The sequence below is a fragment of the Paroedura picta genome, chromosome 3 (assembly GCF_049243985.1).
Source record: "Paroedura picta isolate Pp20150507F chromosome 3, Ppicta_v3.0, whole genome shotgun sequence".
Classification (NCBI taxonomy): Eukaryota; Metazoa; Chordata; class Lepidosauria; order Squamata; family Gekkonidae; genus Paroedura; species Paroedura picta.
Window position 1 is genome coordinate 166,459,632 of NC_135371.1, and position 16,985 is coordinate 166,476,616.

Sequence of the window (16,985 nt, forward strand, 5' to 3'; positions counted from 1 at the left end):
TCAGGCCTTCTCACAACATGAAAATTCCTTGCTGTCACTTGTCAAGTTTAATCATTCACAGTTTGCCTGTAAGCTTCGTTGCCCCCTTCCCTCCCTCCTTTTTTGTGCAGCTAATTTTTAGTTGCTAGTTATCAATTATAAACCTCCCATTTTTTACGTTCTTCCTTTTGTGCATTGTCTCTGTCTGGTTTTCAGTGATTCATGCCATCATCTTTATATTTCTTCTAATATATTATAATTTCAATATTTTGGGAGACATCAGCTCTTTTTGGGTGGGCGCCTCTTTGTTTTGCAATCGTGGAAAGCCAGGGGAGATGCAGGCCCCCGATTCTGCAAGCCAGTTACTTACACACAGTTCCAGCTTTTGCATGGGACTCAAACAACAATACAGCTGCCAGTTCTCTTTTTACCTGCCACAAGACAGAGAGAGAGAGAGAGAGAGAGAGAGAGAGAGAGAGAGAGAGAGAGAGAGAGAGAGAGAGAGAGAGAGAGAGAGAGAGAGAGAGAGAGAGAGAGTCAATGAGTATGGGACATGTGTCTTCCTCCACCTACAAAAAGCAAAGGGCAGGCTCCTGAAACATCAGCTCACTTTGGGAGAATGCAGGGAAAGGACAGGATGTTCAGCTCTTGGGCTTCCGTTATTCAAGACCAGGATGCCCGCTTTATTATTAGTGTTTTAAAGGGGAAATGGCAACAGCAAACCACTTCTTTTCACCCCTCGCCCTGAAAAACCCATGAATCATCTGCGACTTGATGGCCCTTTACACCCACAGGGAAGCCTGAAGCTCTTGGCAGAATGGAGGAGGAATGGAGGAGGTAGGGGTCAATCAGATGTCTGCAGCACTGTCCAGTAGATGGAGCAAGAGGCAATGAGAGGAATGGCCCAAGGAGCTACTTACGGAATTGGAGAGGTGGGCGACTGCCTTGATATGTAGGAGTTCTTCAAAGATCAGGGCAAGCTCCTCATCAGTGCGGTGCCCGGGGCTGGAGGAGAAAGGTCGGGGTAAAAAACCCACGGAGAAACAGACACCTCTCCTAGGAGGCCGGTCCTGCACTGAGCAGGGGGTAGGACTAGACGGCCCTTCCAACTCAGTGATTCTGTCCCTGCCCCTCCACCTTAGGAGCTCCACCCTCCTCCCCAAGACCTGTGTGAGCTCACTAAAATCCAGATTTTTCTTTAAATTACTTGTACAAATGACAGATTTTCTAGCCTCTTCCTCTAGGCAAAGGCTAAGGAAATATTTTTTTAAACTATGCAAAATGCTGGTAGAGTCAGTGTTCAGGATGGCACAACCAGGAGCACAAACTCAAAACCCCCATGAAAATTGCCCGGGTCGTGGCTTGCGGATGGATCGTGCAAATTTGCCTGCCCAACACTGCAACAACCCTTACTGTGTTTCCAGGTTTGCCAGGTTGTTCTGGGGTGCCCAGCTAGCACATGCCCAGAAAGCTGCAAGAGATTTCTGCGTACACCTTCTCCCCCTTCCTCCAAAGGGAGGGAAGTGAACCAGCAGGTAGAAATGGCAGCAAGGGAAGCCAGCTCCAGGCTGGGTGGTGGTGAGCTATTGCCACTCGGACCGATCCCGGGCTGGCCCCCTTTTTGTTATTGTTATTGTTGTTGTTGTTGTTGTTATATTTATTTCCCGCCACTCCCTACAGGCTCGTGACGGATAACAGTAGTCTTAAAAACCCTGTGCAGGATCAGCTGTGTGGCAGGACTAGAACGGTCTGCTGGCCTAGAAAGCTGCTTTTTGGAAGCAGGCAGGAAACTCTGATTCCAGAGGACATAAGGCTCTGCCCCCTGTGCGCAGGATACAAACGGCTCCCCCAGTGCCCGGCTGGGCCTTTCAGCTTGCCGCTTCTTCCCTGTTTGAGCTCAACACTCACGGTTTGCGCAGGATGGTGGTCAGCAAGGCCGTCGGGCCCAGCTGGGAGAGCAACGCCAGGGCCTCCAGGAGCTCCTCCCCGTCATGGTCCCTGACCCTTGGCTCCAGAGCGACAAAGCGGAAAAACTGGGCATCGCGGTCTTGGAAATAGCTCTCTTGCCGGACTGCGATGGGGAGACAGGTGAACACAGCATGAGGGGAAGAAGAAGAAGAAGAGTTGGTTCTTATATGCCGCTTTTCCCTACCCGAAGGAGGCTCAAAGTGGCTTACAGTCGCCTTCCCATTCCTCTCCCCACAACAGACACCCTGTGGGGTGGGTGAGGCTGAGGGAGCCCTGATATCACTGCTCGGTCAGAACAATTTTATCAGTGCTGTGGGGAGCCCAAGGCCACCCAACTGGCTGCATGTGGGGGAGTGCAGAATCAAACCTGGCATGCCAGATTAGAAGTCCACACTCCTAACCACTACACCAAACTGGCTCTCAGGGGCTGGCAGAGATGAGACCAGCCGGTTGTGACCTGTCAGTTTTGGAATCCCTCAGACTGTCATCCATGAAAGCCTCACTCTGCTCCTCATCTAGGCAGCCTTCCCCATAGGGAAGCAGGTCATGAAGTGGGACAGAGGGTGGACCAGAGGTAAGGGAGGAAAGTAACAGAGGAGATCCAGACAAGAATGGTATGGTATCCAGGGACACATCAAGGTCCAAAGATTTTTGTTGCTATTCATTTTATGGATTCATTTTTGTTGTTGTTGTTGTCAAGTCACAGCTGACTTGCCCCACATGGCAGGAGTGGCCAGATTGTGGCTCTCCAGATGTCCATGGACTATAATTCCCAGCAAGGGTTCATGGGAATTGTAGTTCATGGATATCTGGAGAGCCACCATGTGGCCTCCCCTGCCATAGGGTTTTCTAGGCAAGAGATGTTCAGGGCTGGTTGGGAGTTGCCTGCAATAGCAACTCAGAACTCTAATGGTCTCCCAGCCAAGTGCTAACCACCACTGACTCAGCTTCAAGGACAGCGGTTTGATTATGATTACAATTATTGTTGTTATTATTTAATTTGTTACCCGCCACTCCCAAGCAGGCTCTTGGTGGGTTACAGATGTCCAGTTAAAACCCCCTATCGAAACTCCCCTTAAAATGGACACAAAAATCATAGAATCATAGAATCATAGAGTTGGAAGGGGCCATACAGGCCATCTAGTCCAACCCCCTGCTCAACGCAGGATTAGCCCTAAGCATCCTAAAGCATCCAAGAAAAGTGTGTATCCAACCTTTGTTTGAAGACTTCCAGTGAGGGGGCACTCACCACCTCCTTAGGCAGCCTATTCCACTGCTGAACGACTCTGACTGAGAAAAACTTTTTCCTGATATCTAGCCTATATCGTTGTACTTGAAGTTTAAACCCATTACTGCGTGTCCTTTCCTCTGCAGCCAGCAGAAACAGCATCCTGCCCTCCTCCAAGTGACAACCTTTCAAATACTTAAAGAGGGCTATCATGTCCCCTCTCAACCTCCTTTTCTCCAGGCTGAACATTCCCAAGTCCCTCAACCTATCTTCATAGTGCTTGGTCCCTTGGCCCCAGATCATCTTCGTCGCTCTCCTCTGTACCCTTTCAATTTTATCGATGTCCTTCTTGAAGTGAGGCCTCCAGAACTGCACACAGTACTCCAGGTGTGGTCTGACCAGTGCCGTATACAATGGGACTATGACATCTTGTGATTTTGATGTGATGCCTCTGTTGATACAGCCCAAAATGGCATTTGCCTTTTTTACCGCTGCATCACACTGCCTGCTCATGTTTAGTTTACAATCCACAAGTACCCCAAGGTCTCGTTCACACACAGTGCCACCTAGAAGCGTATACAACAAAAAACCCCAACAAACCCAACAAGCATGGCAGAGACCCCCCCCTGCCCCTACCTTTTAGAGGGAAGAGGAAGGAGAGACGTGGTAACCAAAGTTGCAGCTTGACACCACCTCACAGGGGCTCATGGGAATTATAGTCCACGGACATCTGGAGAGCCAAAGATTGGCCACCAAAGGAGCCATGGCCAATTGGACCGCTCCTGAACATCTCTTGGCTAGAAAACCCTACGGCAGGGGTGGCCAAACTGTGTCTCTCCAGATGTCCATGGACTGCAATTCCCATCAGCCCCTGACAGCAGAGGTAGTCCATGGATATTTGGAGAGCCACAGTTTGGTCACCCCTGTTTTAGGATCTGATGAGATTGGGCTAGCTTGGGCCATCTAGGTCAGAGAACTTACACGTGGTCTTTCTCCCCCAACAGGCACCAAAAAGCTACTGACAACTTTCTCCACTCTCCCGTTTTATCCTTACAACCATGACTCTGTGAGAGTGGCAATTCAAACCTGCATGTCCAAATCCTTCATTCTAGACCAGGGGTAGTCAAACTGTGGCCCTCCAGATATCCATGGACTACAATTCCCAGGAGCCCCTGCCAGCATTCACTGGCAGGGGCTCCTGGGAATTGTAGTCCATGGACATCTGGAGGGCCGCAGTTTGACTACCCCTGTTCTAGACCCTGAAAACTCTCAAGTAGAGCCTCAGCAGGGTGGGATTAGAAGACAGGAGGGACCTGAGCAGGGTCTAGTGCCCTACTGTCCACCCTCCAAAGCAGGCATTTTCCCTCCTGGTTGTCAGGAGATCCACTGTAATACCTGGACATTTGAGAACTGCCACCCACTGGCTCAATTCTCCATGTGAAATGGTGTGGAAAATGTCCCCAGCAAGCTCTCCTTTGAGCAGAACTGATCAAACCGCCTGCTGGGTTGACCGCCAGGATCAGCAAGGAGGAGGGGTTATTTATGACCTCATCACGGAGGTGTCAGCAGGGCCCTGTGACCTCACAACCAGGAGGCCACGCCCACAGGAACCAGGCTTCAGAAAGCTAGCATCAACCGGCTCAGCGCCCCACAAGCGAGTGGCGGGAGCCCATTTCGAGGCAGCACGCTGAACGGGCGCCACACCCACCACCGCTGGAAAATGCAATCTCACCGTGCGCCAAGACGCCTTCGTCCATCAGCACCTGGCAGAACCCAAGGGCATGGCTGCGGGTCTGCACCGAGAGCCCCGCACTCAGCAGCGCGTCCACCAGCTCCTTGCCAGAGCAGCACTGCCTGGGAGAAGGAAGGGATAAGAGGAAGGGTTCACGGAAGCCTTTGAGACCCAGAGGAGTCCATTAGGGATGTCAAAGGTGAGAGAGGCTGAGGCCTTCCCCTGAGAAGAACATCAGAAGAGGCCTGCTGGATCAAGCCAGTGGTCCATCTAGTCGAGCATCCTGTCTCACACAGTGGCCAACCAGTTCCTCTTGGGGACAAACAAAAGGGCATAGAGGCCAAGACCTTCCCCTGAGAAGAACATCAGAAGAGCCCTGCTGGATCAAGCCAGTGGTCCATCTAGTCCAGCATCCTGTCACACACAGTGGCCAATCAGTTCCTCTTGGGGACAAACAAAAGGGCATAGAGGCCAAGACCTTCCCCTGAGAAGAACATCAGAAGAGCCCTGCTGGATCAAGCCAGTGGTCCATCTAGTCCAGCATCCTGTCTCACACAATGGCCAACCAGTTCCTCTGAAGGGCCAATAACAGAGCAGAGAGGCCAAGGCCTTTATAAGACCTATATTCACCCCGCTGGGAAAGTTCACAAGCCAGCAATGGAACCCCTTGAAATACTTCAGTCATTTGTCTGAGGAAGAACTGCTTTGCACTCTTTGAGCTTTATTTTAAGGAAAGCCTGGAGAAATCTTGCTAGCTTTCTAGAAATTTTCGGCTTCTCTTGAAATCCCTTAGTCCAGGGGTAGTCAACCTGTGGTCCTCCAGATGTCCATGGACTACAATTCCCATGAGCCCCTGCCAGCGTTTGCTGGCAGGGGCTCATGGGAATTGTAGTCCATGGACATCTGGAGGACCACAGGTTGACTACCCCTGCCTTAAGAGGGTTCAGTTAAGGAGGAACGTGCGTTGTTTGCTTCATATTTAGATTGGGGCAAAATGGCAAAGAAAACTAGAATTGGTCCCCAGATGCTGCCCAGAAGTAGACAAGACGACTCTCTCACTACAGAGACAAAGGGAGGAGGAAACTTACCTGTACAGCCGGAGGTGGTGCTTGTGATCACGGATCAGGTCCGGGTACATGATTACTAAATGTGCAGCAAGGAGCTTCCCTGCCTTCTGGATCTTGTTTGATGACGCCTGGGAAGCCAGAATGAAGGAACAGCTTTACCGGTTGGGGGCAAGAGACATGTAGGCTTACTAGGGGGCTCCATTTGCCATTCAGCAGGTGGGAATGCAACAGGTGAAGACCCGGCAGCCGTAATATAAGCAGAAGAAGAAAAAAAAGTCTCAAGCTGGCGATGGCGAAATGATTTATTCCAATGAAAAAGAATGTTCAAAACAATTTCGAAACGGCTTCTTCGGCGTAGTCCGTTTTCGAGATCTTCATCAGTGATACTCTCAGTATTGTTCAGAACTGAATCTTCTCTAAATGTGTTCTTTTGGGTGATGAAATTATAGAAAATAATCTACTTTGTTTCTGGTAATATTTTGCTTTGTCTAGTTCAATCCCCAAATGGTCATACAATATCCAAATTTGTAGGAGTCATCTAATATTAATATCAAAATGTGTAATTACGCGTCAACAGAGACTCCCCTGAGGTCCCTCCCTACCCCAGCTTTACCCCCAAAGCTTCCAGGTCTTCCCCAACTCAGAGCTGGCAACCCCATCCAGACTACAGGGATCAGCTCCCCTGGAGAAAAGGGCTGCTTTGGTCCTCACCCCAAAACCCTGCCCACTCCCAGCTCTACCCCCAAAGCCTCCAGGTATTTGCCTACCCGGATCTGGCAACCCTAGACACCCTTCATATTTCCTTTTTTTATGGTTGCCAGCTCTAGAATGGGAAACACCTGGAGATTTAGGGGGTGGAGCCTGGGGAGGGTGGGATTTGGGGACAGAGGAACCTCAGCAGGTACAATATCCTAGAGTCCCCCCTCCAAAGGACCCGTTTTCTCCAGGGGAACTGTTCTTGGTTATCTAGAGCAGGGGTAGTCAACCTGTGGTCCTCCAGATGTCCATGGACTACAATTCCCATGAGCCCCTGCCAGCATTTGCTGGCAGGGGCTCATGGGAATTGTAGTCCATGACCATCTGGAGGACCACAGGTTGACTACCCCTCATCTAGAGATCCAGGGCAATAGTCCACGATCTCTGTGGGCAACCTGGAGGTCGGCAAACCTACCTTCTCCGTCATTACAGTTCAAAGAGCGCCTATTTGGTCACACAAAGTTTGAGTCCAGTAGCTCCTCGTACAACTTGAACAAAACTTTGGGCTCAGTCTCTGTTCTGCTGCTTCAGACCAACTTGGCTACAGACCTGATACAGATTTGGCAGTGCAGTCACCCAGCTATGGTTGGCGACATAAGTGATGCAGATTTAGAGACATTTCGCCTCTGGCTTTACACTGCACCATGGGTTCTGCTTTTGGCCCTCGGCAGGCGGAGGAACTACCTATGCATCTTCTGCCCCTCTAAATGCGCCATGGATTGCAATCCACCCCAGCACCATCTCAGAGCTGTATGGATTGGGGAGAATATGGTGCGACCGCAAGGTGCCATGAGTCATTTCATACTGTTGCTGAGCATGGCCTCTCTCAGCATGGTTTAGTGGTTAAGAGCGGCAGCTTCTAACCCGGCGAGCCAGGTTTGATTCCGCACTCCTCTTCCACATGCAGCCAGCGGGGTGACCTTGTTCTTCCCACAGCACTGATAGAGCTGTTCTGACCAAGCAGTTCTGTCAGAGCTCTCTCAGCCTCACCTCCCTCCCAGGGTGTCTGTTGTGGGGAGATGAAAGGGAAGGAGATTGTAAGCCGCTTTGAGACTCCTTCGGGTAGGGAAAAGCGTCATATAAGAACCAACTCTTCTTCTTCTTCTTCAGTAATATCAGGGCTCTCTTCTTCTTCTTGAGGGAAGAAATCCCGGAGATGCTTACCTGCTTCAGGTTGTGGCCAGACACCAAGGCCGGTTCACTGTCTGGAAGAGGGGTCTGGAAGGGAAAAGGACACGGAAACATCTTTAGCCGGTTTACAAGAGGAGGAAAGAACTCTGTCTGTTGCACGCATGCAATCCAGCATGGCAGCAGCTTCCTTCAGGCAAAGGAAATGACTCTGCGGAAGAGGATCTGCTGTTGACTTTGGAGATCAAGAGGCTGCAGTCCGACCGGACAGCTTAAGTGAGACCAAATGCCAACATTCTCGAATTAGACATCTATTTTGATACCTCCATTCTTCCAAGGAGCTCTGGATAGCAAACACAGTTCCCTCCTTTGCAGTTTTACCTTGACAACACTCCCGTGAGTGAGGGTGGGTCGAGATGGAAGGTTTAGCCTAAGGTCACCCAGTATGCTTCATGACTCAGCACAGACTTGAACGCAGCTCTTTCGAGTCCTGACAAGACTGTTAACAACCATACCCCACTGGCTTTTCACCACATATCAGGAAGCTGCTCGGACAGAGTGCACAAGAGGTGTGCCGCAAACAGTGCCCACAAAAGAAAATGCGTGGTCTTGTGCTTTTCCTATAGAAGATTCAGAATCTGATAGCAAATGCATTTCCTACGGGTAGACCTGGTCTCTCTAAAACCCATAAGAAATAACGGAGCCGTTTTTTTTCTATGGGCTACAGACCTAGCTAGGGTTGACAGCCCTGGAGACTTTGGGGGTAGAGCCGGGAGGGGGCGGGATTTGGGGCAGGGAGGGGCCTCAGGGGAGTCTAATGCTATGAAGTCCCCCTCCCAAGCAGCCCTTTCCTCCAGGGGAACTGATCTCTGTAGTCTGGATGGGGTGGCCAGCTCTGGGCTGGGGAATACCTGGAGATTTTGGGGGTGGAGCTGGGAAATTTTTTTTCCCCAAACTACATTGTTGTCCAATAGTTTCAGAATGGTAACCACAGAATCACAGAATCATAGAGTTGGAAGGGGCCACACAGGCCATCTAGTCCAACCCCCTGCTCAACGCAGGATCAGCCCAGAGCATCCTAAAGCATCCAAGAAAAGTGTGTATCCAACCTTTGCTTGAAGACGGCCAGTGAGGGGGAGCTCACCACCTCCTTAGGCAGCCTATTAGGCAACCACCAATGGCTAAATGATACATTTAAAGTTAGAAATCATTATGACCAAATTTAGGCTGCTGGTCGAAGGTGCAAGACAATAGTCATGTTAATAAGCGCTATTAACTGATGTTAATCATTTGGTCACCTTGTTCCTTCTGGGAGCCACATTGGAGCTTTTGCAGCCAGTCTGGGCTCTCTGGATTCAACCATAATGATTCCTAACTTTAATTGTGTTATGGTTTAGCCATTGCTGGTTACTATTTTATTTGACAACCATGTTGTTTGGGGGAAAAAAGGTTTTATTTTTGTGTTGTCTTATTGAAGGGATTTTGCCATACACATTTCCTGTCGGGCTGCTTGATTCTACAACACCTGGAGGTTGGCAACCCTGTCACCTGAACTTCCATGGAAACAGCATTTGGGGAAGGGATTTGAGAAGACAGCATAAAGAGGCAGGGGAGTAAGAAAGCTCCACTCCTTCGATTGAAATACCGTCCATCAGCAGACAGGTTTTTCAGGACCCATAATCACTATAATTTCAAGAGAAACCCAACTTGCCCTAATACCAGGTCTGTCTGCTACCTTCATGTGTGCTGTTGAAGGGTTCATTGTTTTTCATTCCCCCCAAATCCCAATGTTTCTATTCCAGGAACAGGGACCCAGGGACAGACCTCTGCAGTGGCTCAGGAATCCAAACTCCTAGTCACTGGGAGCTAATTTAGTGGAGCCCAGATGCAGAATTCAGACGTTTCAGAAAACACGCCTTAGAATCATAGAATCATAGAGTTGGGACCTCCTGGGTCATCTAGTCCAACCCCCTGCATTGTGCAGGACACTCACAACCCTATCGCTCATCCACTGTCACCTGCCACCCCCTTGAGCCTTCACAGAATCAGCCTCTCCATCAGATGGCTCTCCGGCCTCTGTTTAAAAATCTCCAAAGATGGAGAACCCACCACCTCCCGAGGAAGCCTGTTCCACTGAGGAACCGCTCTAACTGTCAGGAACTCCTTCCGGATGTTTAGACGGAATTTCTTTTGAATTAATTTCATCCCATTCATTCTGGTCTATCCCTCTGGGGCAAGAGAGAACAACGCTGCCCCATCCTCTACATGGCAGCCTTTTAAATACTTGAAGATGGTTATCGGATCCCCTCTCAGTCGTCTCCTCTCCAGGCTAAACAGACCAAGCTCTCCCAACCTTTCTTCCTGGTCTCCAAATCCCTCACCAGTTTTGTTGCCCTCCTCTGGACACGCTCCAGTTTGTGCACATCACTCTTCTACTGGGGCGCCCGAAACTGAACACAGTTTGGCCACCCCTGCTCTAGTCTGGAGGTTGTGATTCCAGAAGCATCTCTAGTATCCTGTCCTTCTGCCAAGAAGCTCAGAGCCTCCTTCCCCTGAGTTCTCCCTCCCCGTCTTAACCTCGCCAAAACGCTCAGAGTTCAATTCGACCGAGAAGATGTCTCTGCCCTAAATCCACCCAGAAAACTTCACTGCTGAGTGGTGCTTTTGAAAGCACACTCTGATACACTCCGGAGGGCCTCAAGGCCTGCGGGGATCCCTTTCATTAAGCTGGAGACAGCCGCCTTTAGTGGAGCCTGCCGTCTTTCAAGGTTACACCTGGGGTTCACTCCTCAAAGGGGAGCCAGAGGTTCTCCCAGAATTACAACCTATTTCCATATCGCAGATCTCCTGGAGGAGAGGGCAACGTTGGGAGGGCAGAATGGATGACATCACATCCTGGGTGCCCACTCAGACGCTGCCATAGGGTTGCCACCAGCAGGGTGGAAGCTCCTGGGGATTTGGAGATTGAGCCTGGGCAAGGCAAGATATCACGGCATAGATTCTACCTTCCAAAGAAGCCATTTCCTCTAGGGCAGGGGGTGGCCAAACTGTGGCTCTCCAGATGTCCATGGACTACAATTACCATGAAACCCCTGCAGCATTGAGCCTGGGAAGGGCAAGATATCATGCCTCAAATTCTACCTTCCAAAGCAGCCATTTTCTCTAGGGCAGGGATGGCCAAACAATGGCTCTCCAGTCATTCATGGACTACAATTACCATGAGCCCCTGCAGCATTGAGCCTGGGAAGGGCAAGATATCATGCCTCAAATTCTACCTTCCAAAGCAGCCATTTTCTCTAGGGCAGGGATGGCCAAACAATGGCTCTCCAGTCATTCATGGACTACAATTACCATGAGCCCCTGCAGCATTGAGCCTGGGAAGGGCAAGATATCATGCCACAGATTCTACCTTCTAAAGCAACCATTCTCTCTAGGGCAGGGATGGCCAAACTGTGGCTCTCCAGATGTCCATGGACTACAATTACCATGAGCCCCTGCAGCATTGAGCCTGGGAAGGGCAAGATATCATGCCACAGATTCTACCTTCTAAAGCAACCATTTTCTCTAGGGCAGGGATGGCCAGCCAAACTGTGGCTCTCCAGATATCCATGGACTACAATTACCATGAGCCCCTGCAGCATTCTGTAGAGGCTGGTAATTGTAGTCCATGGACATCTGGAAAGCCATGAGGGAACTCACATCCATAGTCTGGAAATCGGTGGTCATTCCGGGAGATCTCCAAGTAGGATTTCCAGCTCTGGGTGGGGAAATAACTGGAGATTTTGGGAATGGGATCTGGGGAAGTTGGTCAGGGCACAGGAGAGATCCCAGAGGGGTACAGTGCCTGCAAAGCAGCCCTTTTCTCCAAGGGAACTGATCTTTGCAGACTGGAGAGGAGCTGTAATGCAGGCAATGTCCAGGACCTACCTGGAGCTTGGCAACCCTACAGGCCCTACAACCTCACAACCCTCCAAATGGCCAGGGATTTCTCACTCCGGTGCTGGCCCCGTGTTTCCTGATGCTCGTTCTAAGGTGCGCTTCAGTTATTCTTGGCTCCAGCCCAGGCCCTGAAAACAGGTTTTCAGGAATAACGCAAAGCTTTTGCCGGCCAGGGCTGAAAGTGAAGTCCAGCCTTCACAAGCCAGAAAGGGCAGGAAGCGGCATACATACCAGGGTCCTTGTTCTTCTCACTTCTCAGAAATGTCCTCTCAGGACACTCTGCCCTCCCCTCCCTCCCTCCCTGCCGGAGTCCCCTGCCAGCTCTCCAAGGTGTCTCCCTTCCCCAGCTGTAGAGCCCAAGCAGCTTCCTCGCCCCACGAGGTGTTTACACAGCAAACATCACAAGAGAGCCTGACGCCAAAAGCCATCAAGCCTGCCTCGGGTCCTCGGTTCAGAAGAGAAAGGGCTTCGGGGATGACTGGGGACTGGAAAGGCACGCTCCGAATGTGACACAGGCCCAGTCACGTTGGCCGGCTTGCCATCCAGAAATCAGATTAGCACCGGCGGAGTCAAGCCGAGGCATGCCGCCTCCCGTCTCCACCCCACGGCAATATTCTTGCCTTGCAGGAACTGTCAGCCTCGGTCTGTGGCCCTGCTGATCGATTCCCCTGCCCCACCCCCCTGCAGAAGAATCATAGAATCATAAGAGTTGGAAGGGACCTCCTGGGTCATCTAGCCCAACCCCCTGCACTGTGCGGGACACTCACATCACTATCGCTCCTCCACTGTAACCTGCCACCCCCTTGAGCCTTCACAGAATCAGCCTCTCCGTCAGGTGGCTCTCCAGCCTCTGCTTAAATATTCCCAAAGATGGAGAACCCACCACCTCCCGAGGAAGCCTGTTCCACTGAGGAACCACTCTGTCAGGAACTTCTTCCGGATGTTTAGACGGAATTTAGAATCATAGAATCATAGAGTTGGAAGGGACCTCCTGGGTCATCTAGTCCAACCCCCTGCACTATGCAGGACACTCACCACCCTCTCGCTCATCCACTGTTACCTGCCACCCCCTTGAGCCTTCACAGAATCAGCCTCTCCGTCAGATGGCTCTCCAGCCTCTGTTTAAAAATCTCCAAAGATGGAGAACCCACCCCCTCCCGAGGAAGCCTGGGCATGTGCATGATGGATTCAAAGTTACCCAGAGAGCATGGTAAGCCCACAGGAGAATGGAGATTTGGACCTGGATCTCCCCAGTTGTAACATGACTACTGCAGAAGACTACTTTTTTGGGAGGAGAGGCGGAGAGGTATTGTTGGGAAAGCAGTCATCGTTATGACTGAAATCTGGCAACAGTCTGCCTTAATGTTATGTCTTCTTGGGGCTATCTCCTAGTTTCCATCTGTAGGGATCGTTCAGCTTTGGATCCCTAGATGGTACCCACCAACTCCATCAGAGACGATCACTGGTTGACTCATTGGTAGGGCTCCCAGCCCTGGGTTGGGAAATACCTGGAGATTTTGGGGGCGGAGCCTAGGAAGGGCAGTAGTTGAGGAATGGAGGAGAGGGGAGGGGAGGGGAGGGGAGGGGAGGGGAGGGGAGGGGAGGGGAGGGGAGGGGAGGGGAGGGGAGGGGAGGGGAGGGGAGGGGAGGGGAGAGGAGAGGCCTCAGCAAAGCCCAATGCCATGGAGTTCATCCACCAGCCCTTTTCTCCAAGGGAACTGATCACTATCAACTGGAAATCACTGGCAATGCCAGGAAATCTTCAGCTTCCCCCTGGAGGTTGGCAACCTTCTCATTGGGAATGCACAGCATTAGGGCTCACAATGTCTCCAGCCCAGGCAAAGGAGATGAACAAGACATGCAGTCAACACAAATGGAAAAACACAAGCAAAGGGAGAAAGCAGGTCTCCGCAACCTTTGCGATTCGCTCAAAGAACTGTAAACGGCCTAATCTGCCAGCTCGGGAGGGATTACGTCAGGCAGGCAGGTGTGCCAGTCCCTCGTGCCAGGGGCCTTCTGCCACCTCCTGCTTTGCCCAGATAATGCTGAAAACATAAGCGGATTAGCCTAGGAGCACAGGTGAGTCAAACGCTCTCAACTGGCCCTTTCCAAGGGGCTGGAGCAACTGAATCCCGCTGCCATTTGCCTTGGAGCTTCCAGGTACGTTTAAACTAAGCCACCCACCGTGTCATCGCAGCAGAGATTCGAGGGCCTGCAGGTTGATTTAGCACGGTGGATAAGCCTATTTCTGTCTGAAACCGGGAAGACTCGCATTCGTTATGATGCTGTCGCTTCTGGGTGTTTGGATCCATCCGTGCAGCACTGTTACAAGCAGCCAACACGTTTGCCATTATCAGGGGGTGTCTGGCAAGTTATTGTCCAAAAGTAGGCATGAATGAGCCTCTTGTGGCGCAGACTGGTAAGGCAGCAGACATGCAGTCTGAAAGCTCTGCCCATGAGGCTGGGAGCTCGATCCCAGCAGCCGGCTCAAGGTTGACTCAGCCTTCCATCCTTCCGAGGTCGGTAAAATGAGTACCCAGCTTGCTGGGGGGTAAATGGTAATGACTGGGGAAGGCACTGGCAAACCACCCCGTATTGAGTCTGCCATGAAAACGCTAGAGGGCGTCACCCCAAGGGTCAGACATGACTCGGTGCTTGCACAGGGGAGACCTTTACCTTTTAGCTTTAGGAATGAATAGGGATTCAAATCCGGTTTCCCAGGTCCTAGCCTGGCACTTTACCGGCTGCCCCTTTAGCTTTGGACTCTTTAGCTGGGACACTTTACCTGGAATCAAGGCAGCGTCTCCGTCAACATAACGCAGCCGCCCGCTTCCCAGAGACAACCGGATGAATCTCTGCCAGCCGCTAATTTGCCCAATGTGGACGGAGGGATGCCAGCCTCCAGGCGACACCTGGGGATCCCCTGGAATGACAGCTCATGTTCAGACTGCAGAGATCAGTTCCTTTGGAGAAAATGGATGCTTGGGAGGGTGGATTCTCTGGCATTGTTCCCCGGTGAGGTCCCTGCCCTCCCCAGGCTGCAGCCCCAAATCCCAGGACTTTCCTAAGGTGGATTTGGCAACCTGATCCCACCTATCCCTGACCCCCATCAATGGTCAGGGCCCATTCTGCACATGCTGGATAATGCACTTTCAATGTCCTTTTGCAGCTTGATTTTCTCGTGTAGAACAGGGCCCATTCTGCACACAATGGTTAATGCACTTTCAATGCACTTTCGAAGTAGATTTTCCTGTTCTGCACAGGAAAATCCAGCTGCAGAAGCACATTGAAAGTGCATTATCCCACAGGAGCGGAATGAGCCCTAGATAATCTATTTCTAAGGCATATTGAAAGTGGCCAAATTGTGGCTCTCTAGTTGTCCATGGACTACAATTCCCATGAGCTACCCCGGGGGAATTCCATTCATGGGAATTGTAGTCCATAGACATCTGGAGAGCCACTGTATAGCCACCTCTGTAGTAGATGATGGGAAAGCCCTTAGAGCAGGGGTAGTCAACCTGTGGTCCTCCAGATGTCCGTGGACTACAATTCCCATGAGCCCCTGCCAGCAAACAGGCTCATGGGAATTGTAGTCCATGGACATCTGGAGAGCCACTGTTTGGCCATCCCTGCCATGGAGAGAGGCTGCCAGTCAGAGGAGACAAATCTGACTTGAATTCACCAAGAATCTGACTCAGTGGAGGGCAGGGTCATATGGGATCTCCACCCAATTCCTTCCGACTTCTGCCAGTAAATCATAGTTAAAGAGATGCCAATTTATAGTCTAGGTCAGCGAGGGAAGGTTTGCCATCGGCAGTCCCTTTCAAGGCTCTGGGTTCCATCTCTGACTCTTCAAGATTGATTCATGGGGTTGTCCTCCTAACCTCCTCTTGTTTGAAGGGCTTAGGCCGGGTGACAGCCACAATCAATCAAGCTCTGCCAGAGACAGTTGTGAGAAACGAAAGGGGAGCATGAAGTGACCTTCCTTCTCGGGCCTCACAGCCCACGTGGGAGTTGGGTCTGGAAGAAAGCCCAAACAAACCGGAGGGAGGGGATCTCGAGCTAACAAGGTGCTTACAGATCCCTTTATTGGCATAAGTTGGTTACTGAAATGGCTAAGAATTAGCCAATGCAGCCCGATACGACAATATATATATACAACAACAATGATGGCAGAAAATTAAAATCTAAACCCAACTACGCCCAGCCCCACTGTTCCAGCCAATAGACCCAGCTGAAGACCCCAAGCAAGATGACCCGGGGGTCTTGCCGTGTCAATATGATCATCCTTATACAATCTAAGTTTCAATTCTTTAGACCAGCCTTTTATAACCTTTTGACCGTAGAGGAGCCCCTGAATTAATCTTTCGGGCCAGGGGTAGTCAAACTGCGGCCCTCCAGATGTCCATGGACTACAATTCCCATGAGCCCCTGCCAGCGAACGCTGGCAGGGGCTCATGGGAATTGTAGTCCATGGACATCTGGAGGGCCGCAGTTTGACTACCCCTGTTTCAGGCTTTGAGGCGTCCCAGAAGTGATATCAGCTGGCCATTCCTCCCTGGAAGTGACATGTCACCGGAAGTGACATCACCAGCTGCATTACCAGGCGGGCTCAAGGAGGGCTGGGAGAGAGGGGGAACAGGAAGCAGGTGGTGCTTAAGGCAGGAGCAGGTATGCAGACTCCGACCCTTCCCAGGCACAGAAACCAAGAGAGAATTCACAGGAGGGAGAGCAATGGAAGAGACCAGTTCCCTAACTTGTGGCTGAGTCCATTAAGGCAGGAGAGGAAAGGCGGCAGACCCCCTTCAGAGTTCCCACAGACCCCCATGGGTCCATGGACCCCTGGTTGGGAATCCCTGGTTTGGTCACTGCGGCCAGAAAAAATGCCACCATTTCTGTATCCTCAGAATCCCAGTCGGCTAATAGTTTGCAAATTAGTTTCTGATCATTGGAACAAGACGCCTAGGCTGTAGTTTTTATGAGGCTTTCATGTGAGGTATTATAAAGTTGACAGTCCAGAAATATATGGGGCAGAGAGGCAAAACAACCTGCGCCACATCTAAGTAACATTTCTACGTAAGCAAACTCTCCCATCTAAAATTCCCCGGCAAAACATTAAATTTACGTTCTCCTGATTTGATTTCCACCCATCACTTCCATTCACAGGGGCTGTTGGGTTGACAGCGTC

The 16,985-nt window shown here is 51.0% G+C and overlaps 1 protein-coding gene across 3 annotated transcripts in view; it reads right to left on the minus strand.

Moving 5' to 3' along the window:
* RAPGEF3 (Rap guanine nucleotide exchange factor 3) overlaps positions 1-16,985 on the minus strand; it is a 67,374-nt gene that overhangs the window by 31,872 nt on the left and 18,517 nt on the right. For all 3 annotated transcript variants that reach the window (XM_077329287.1, XM_077329286.1, XM_077329288.1), the window contains exons 3-8: positions 7,895-7,948; positions 5,996-6,102; positions 4,908-5,029; positions 1,888-2,050; positions 900-984; positions 350-410 (exon numbers count right to left, since the gene is read on the minus strand). In XM_077329287.1, coding sequence (XP_077185402.1) covers positions 350-410; positions 900-984; positions 1,888-2,050; positions 4,908-5,029; positions 5,996-6,102; positions 7,895-7,948 — 592 coding nt within the window. The remainder of the gene's footprint in view (positions 1-349; positions 411-899; positions 985-1,887; positions 2,051-4,907; positions 5,030-5,995; positions 6,103-7,894; positions 7,949-16,985) is intronic.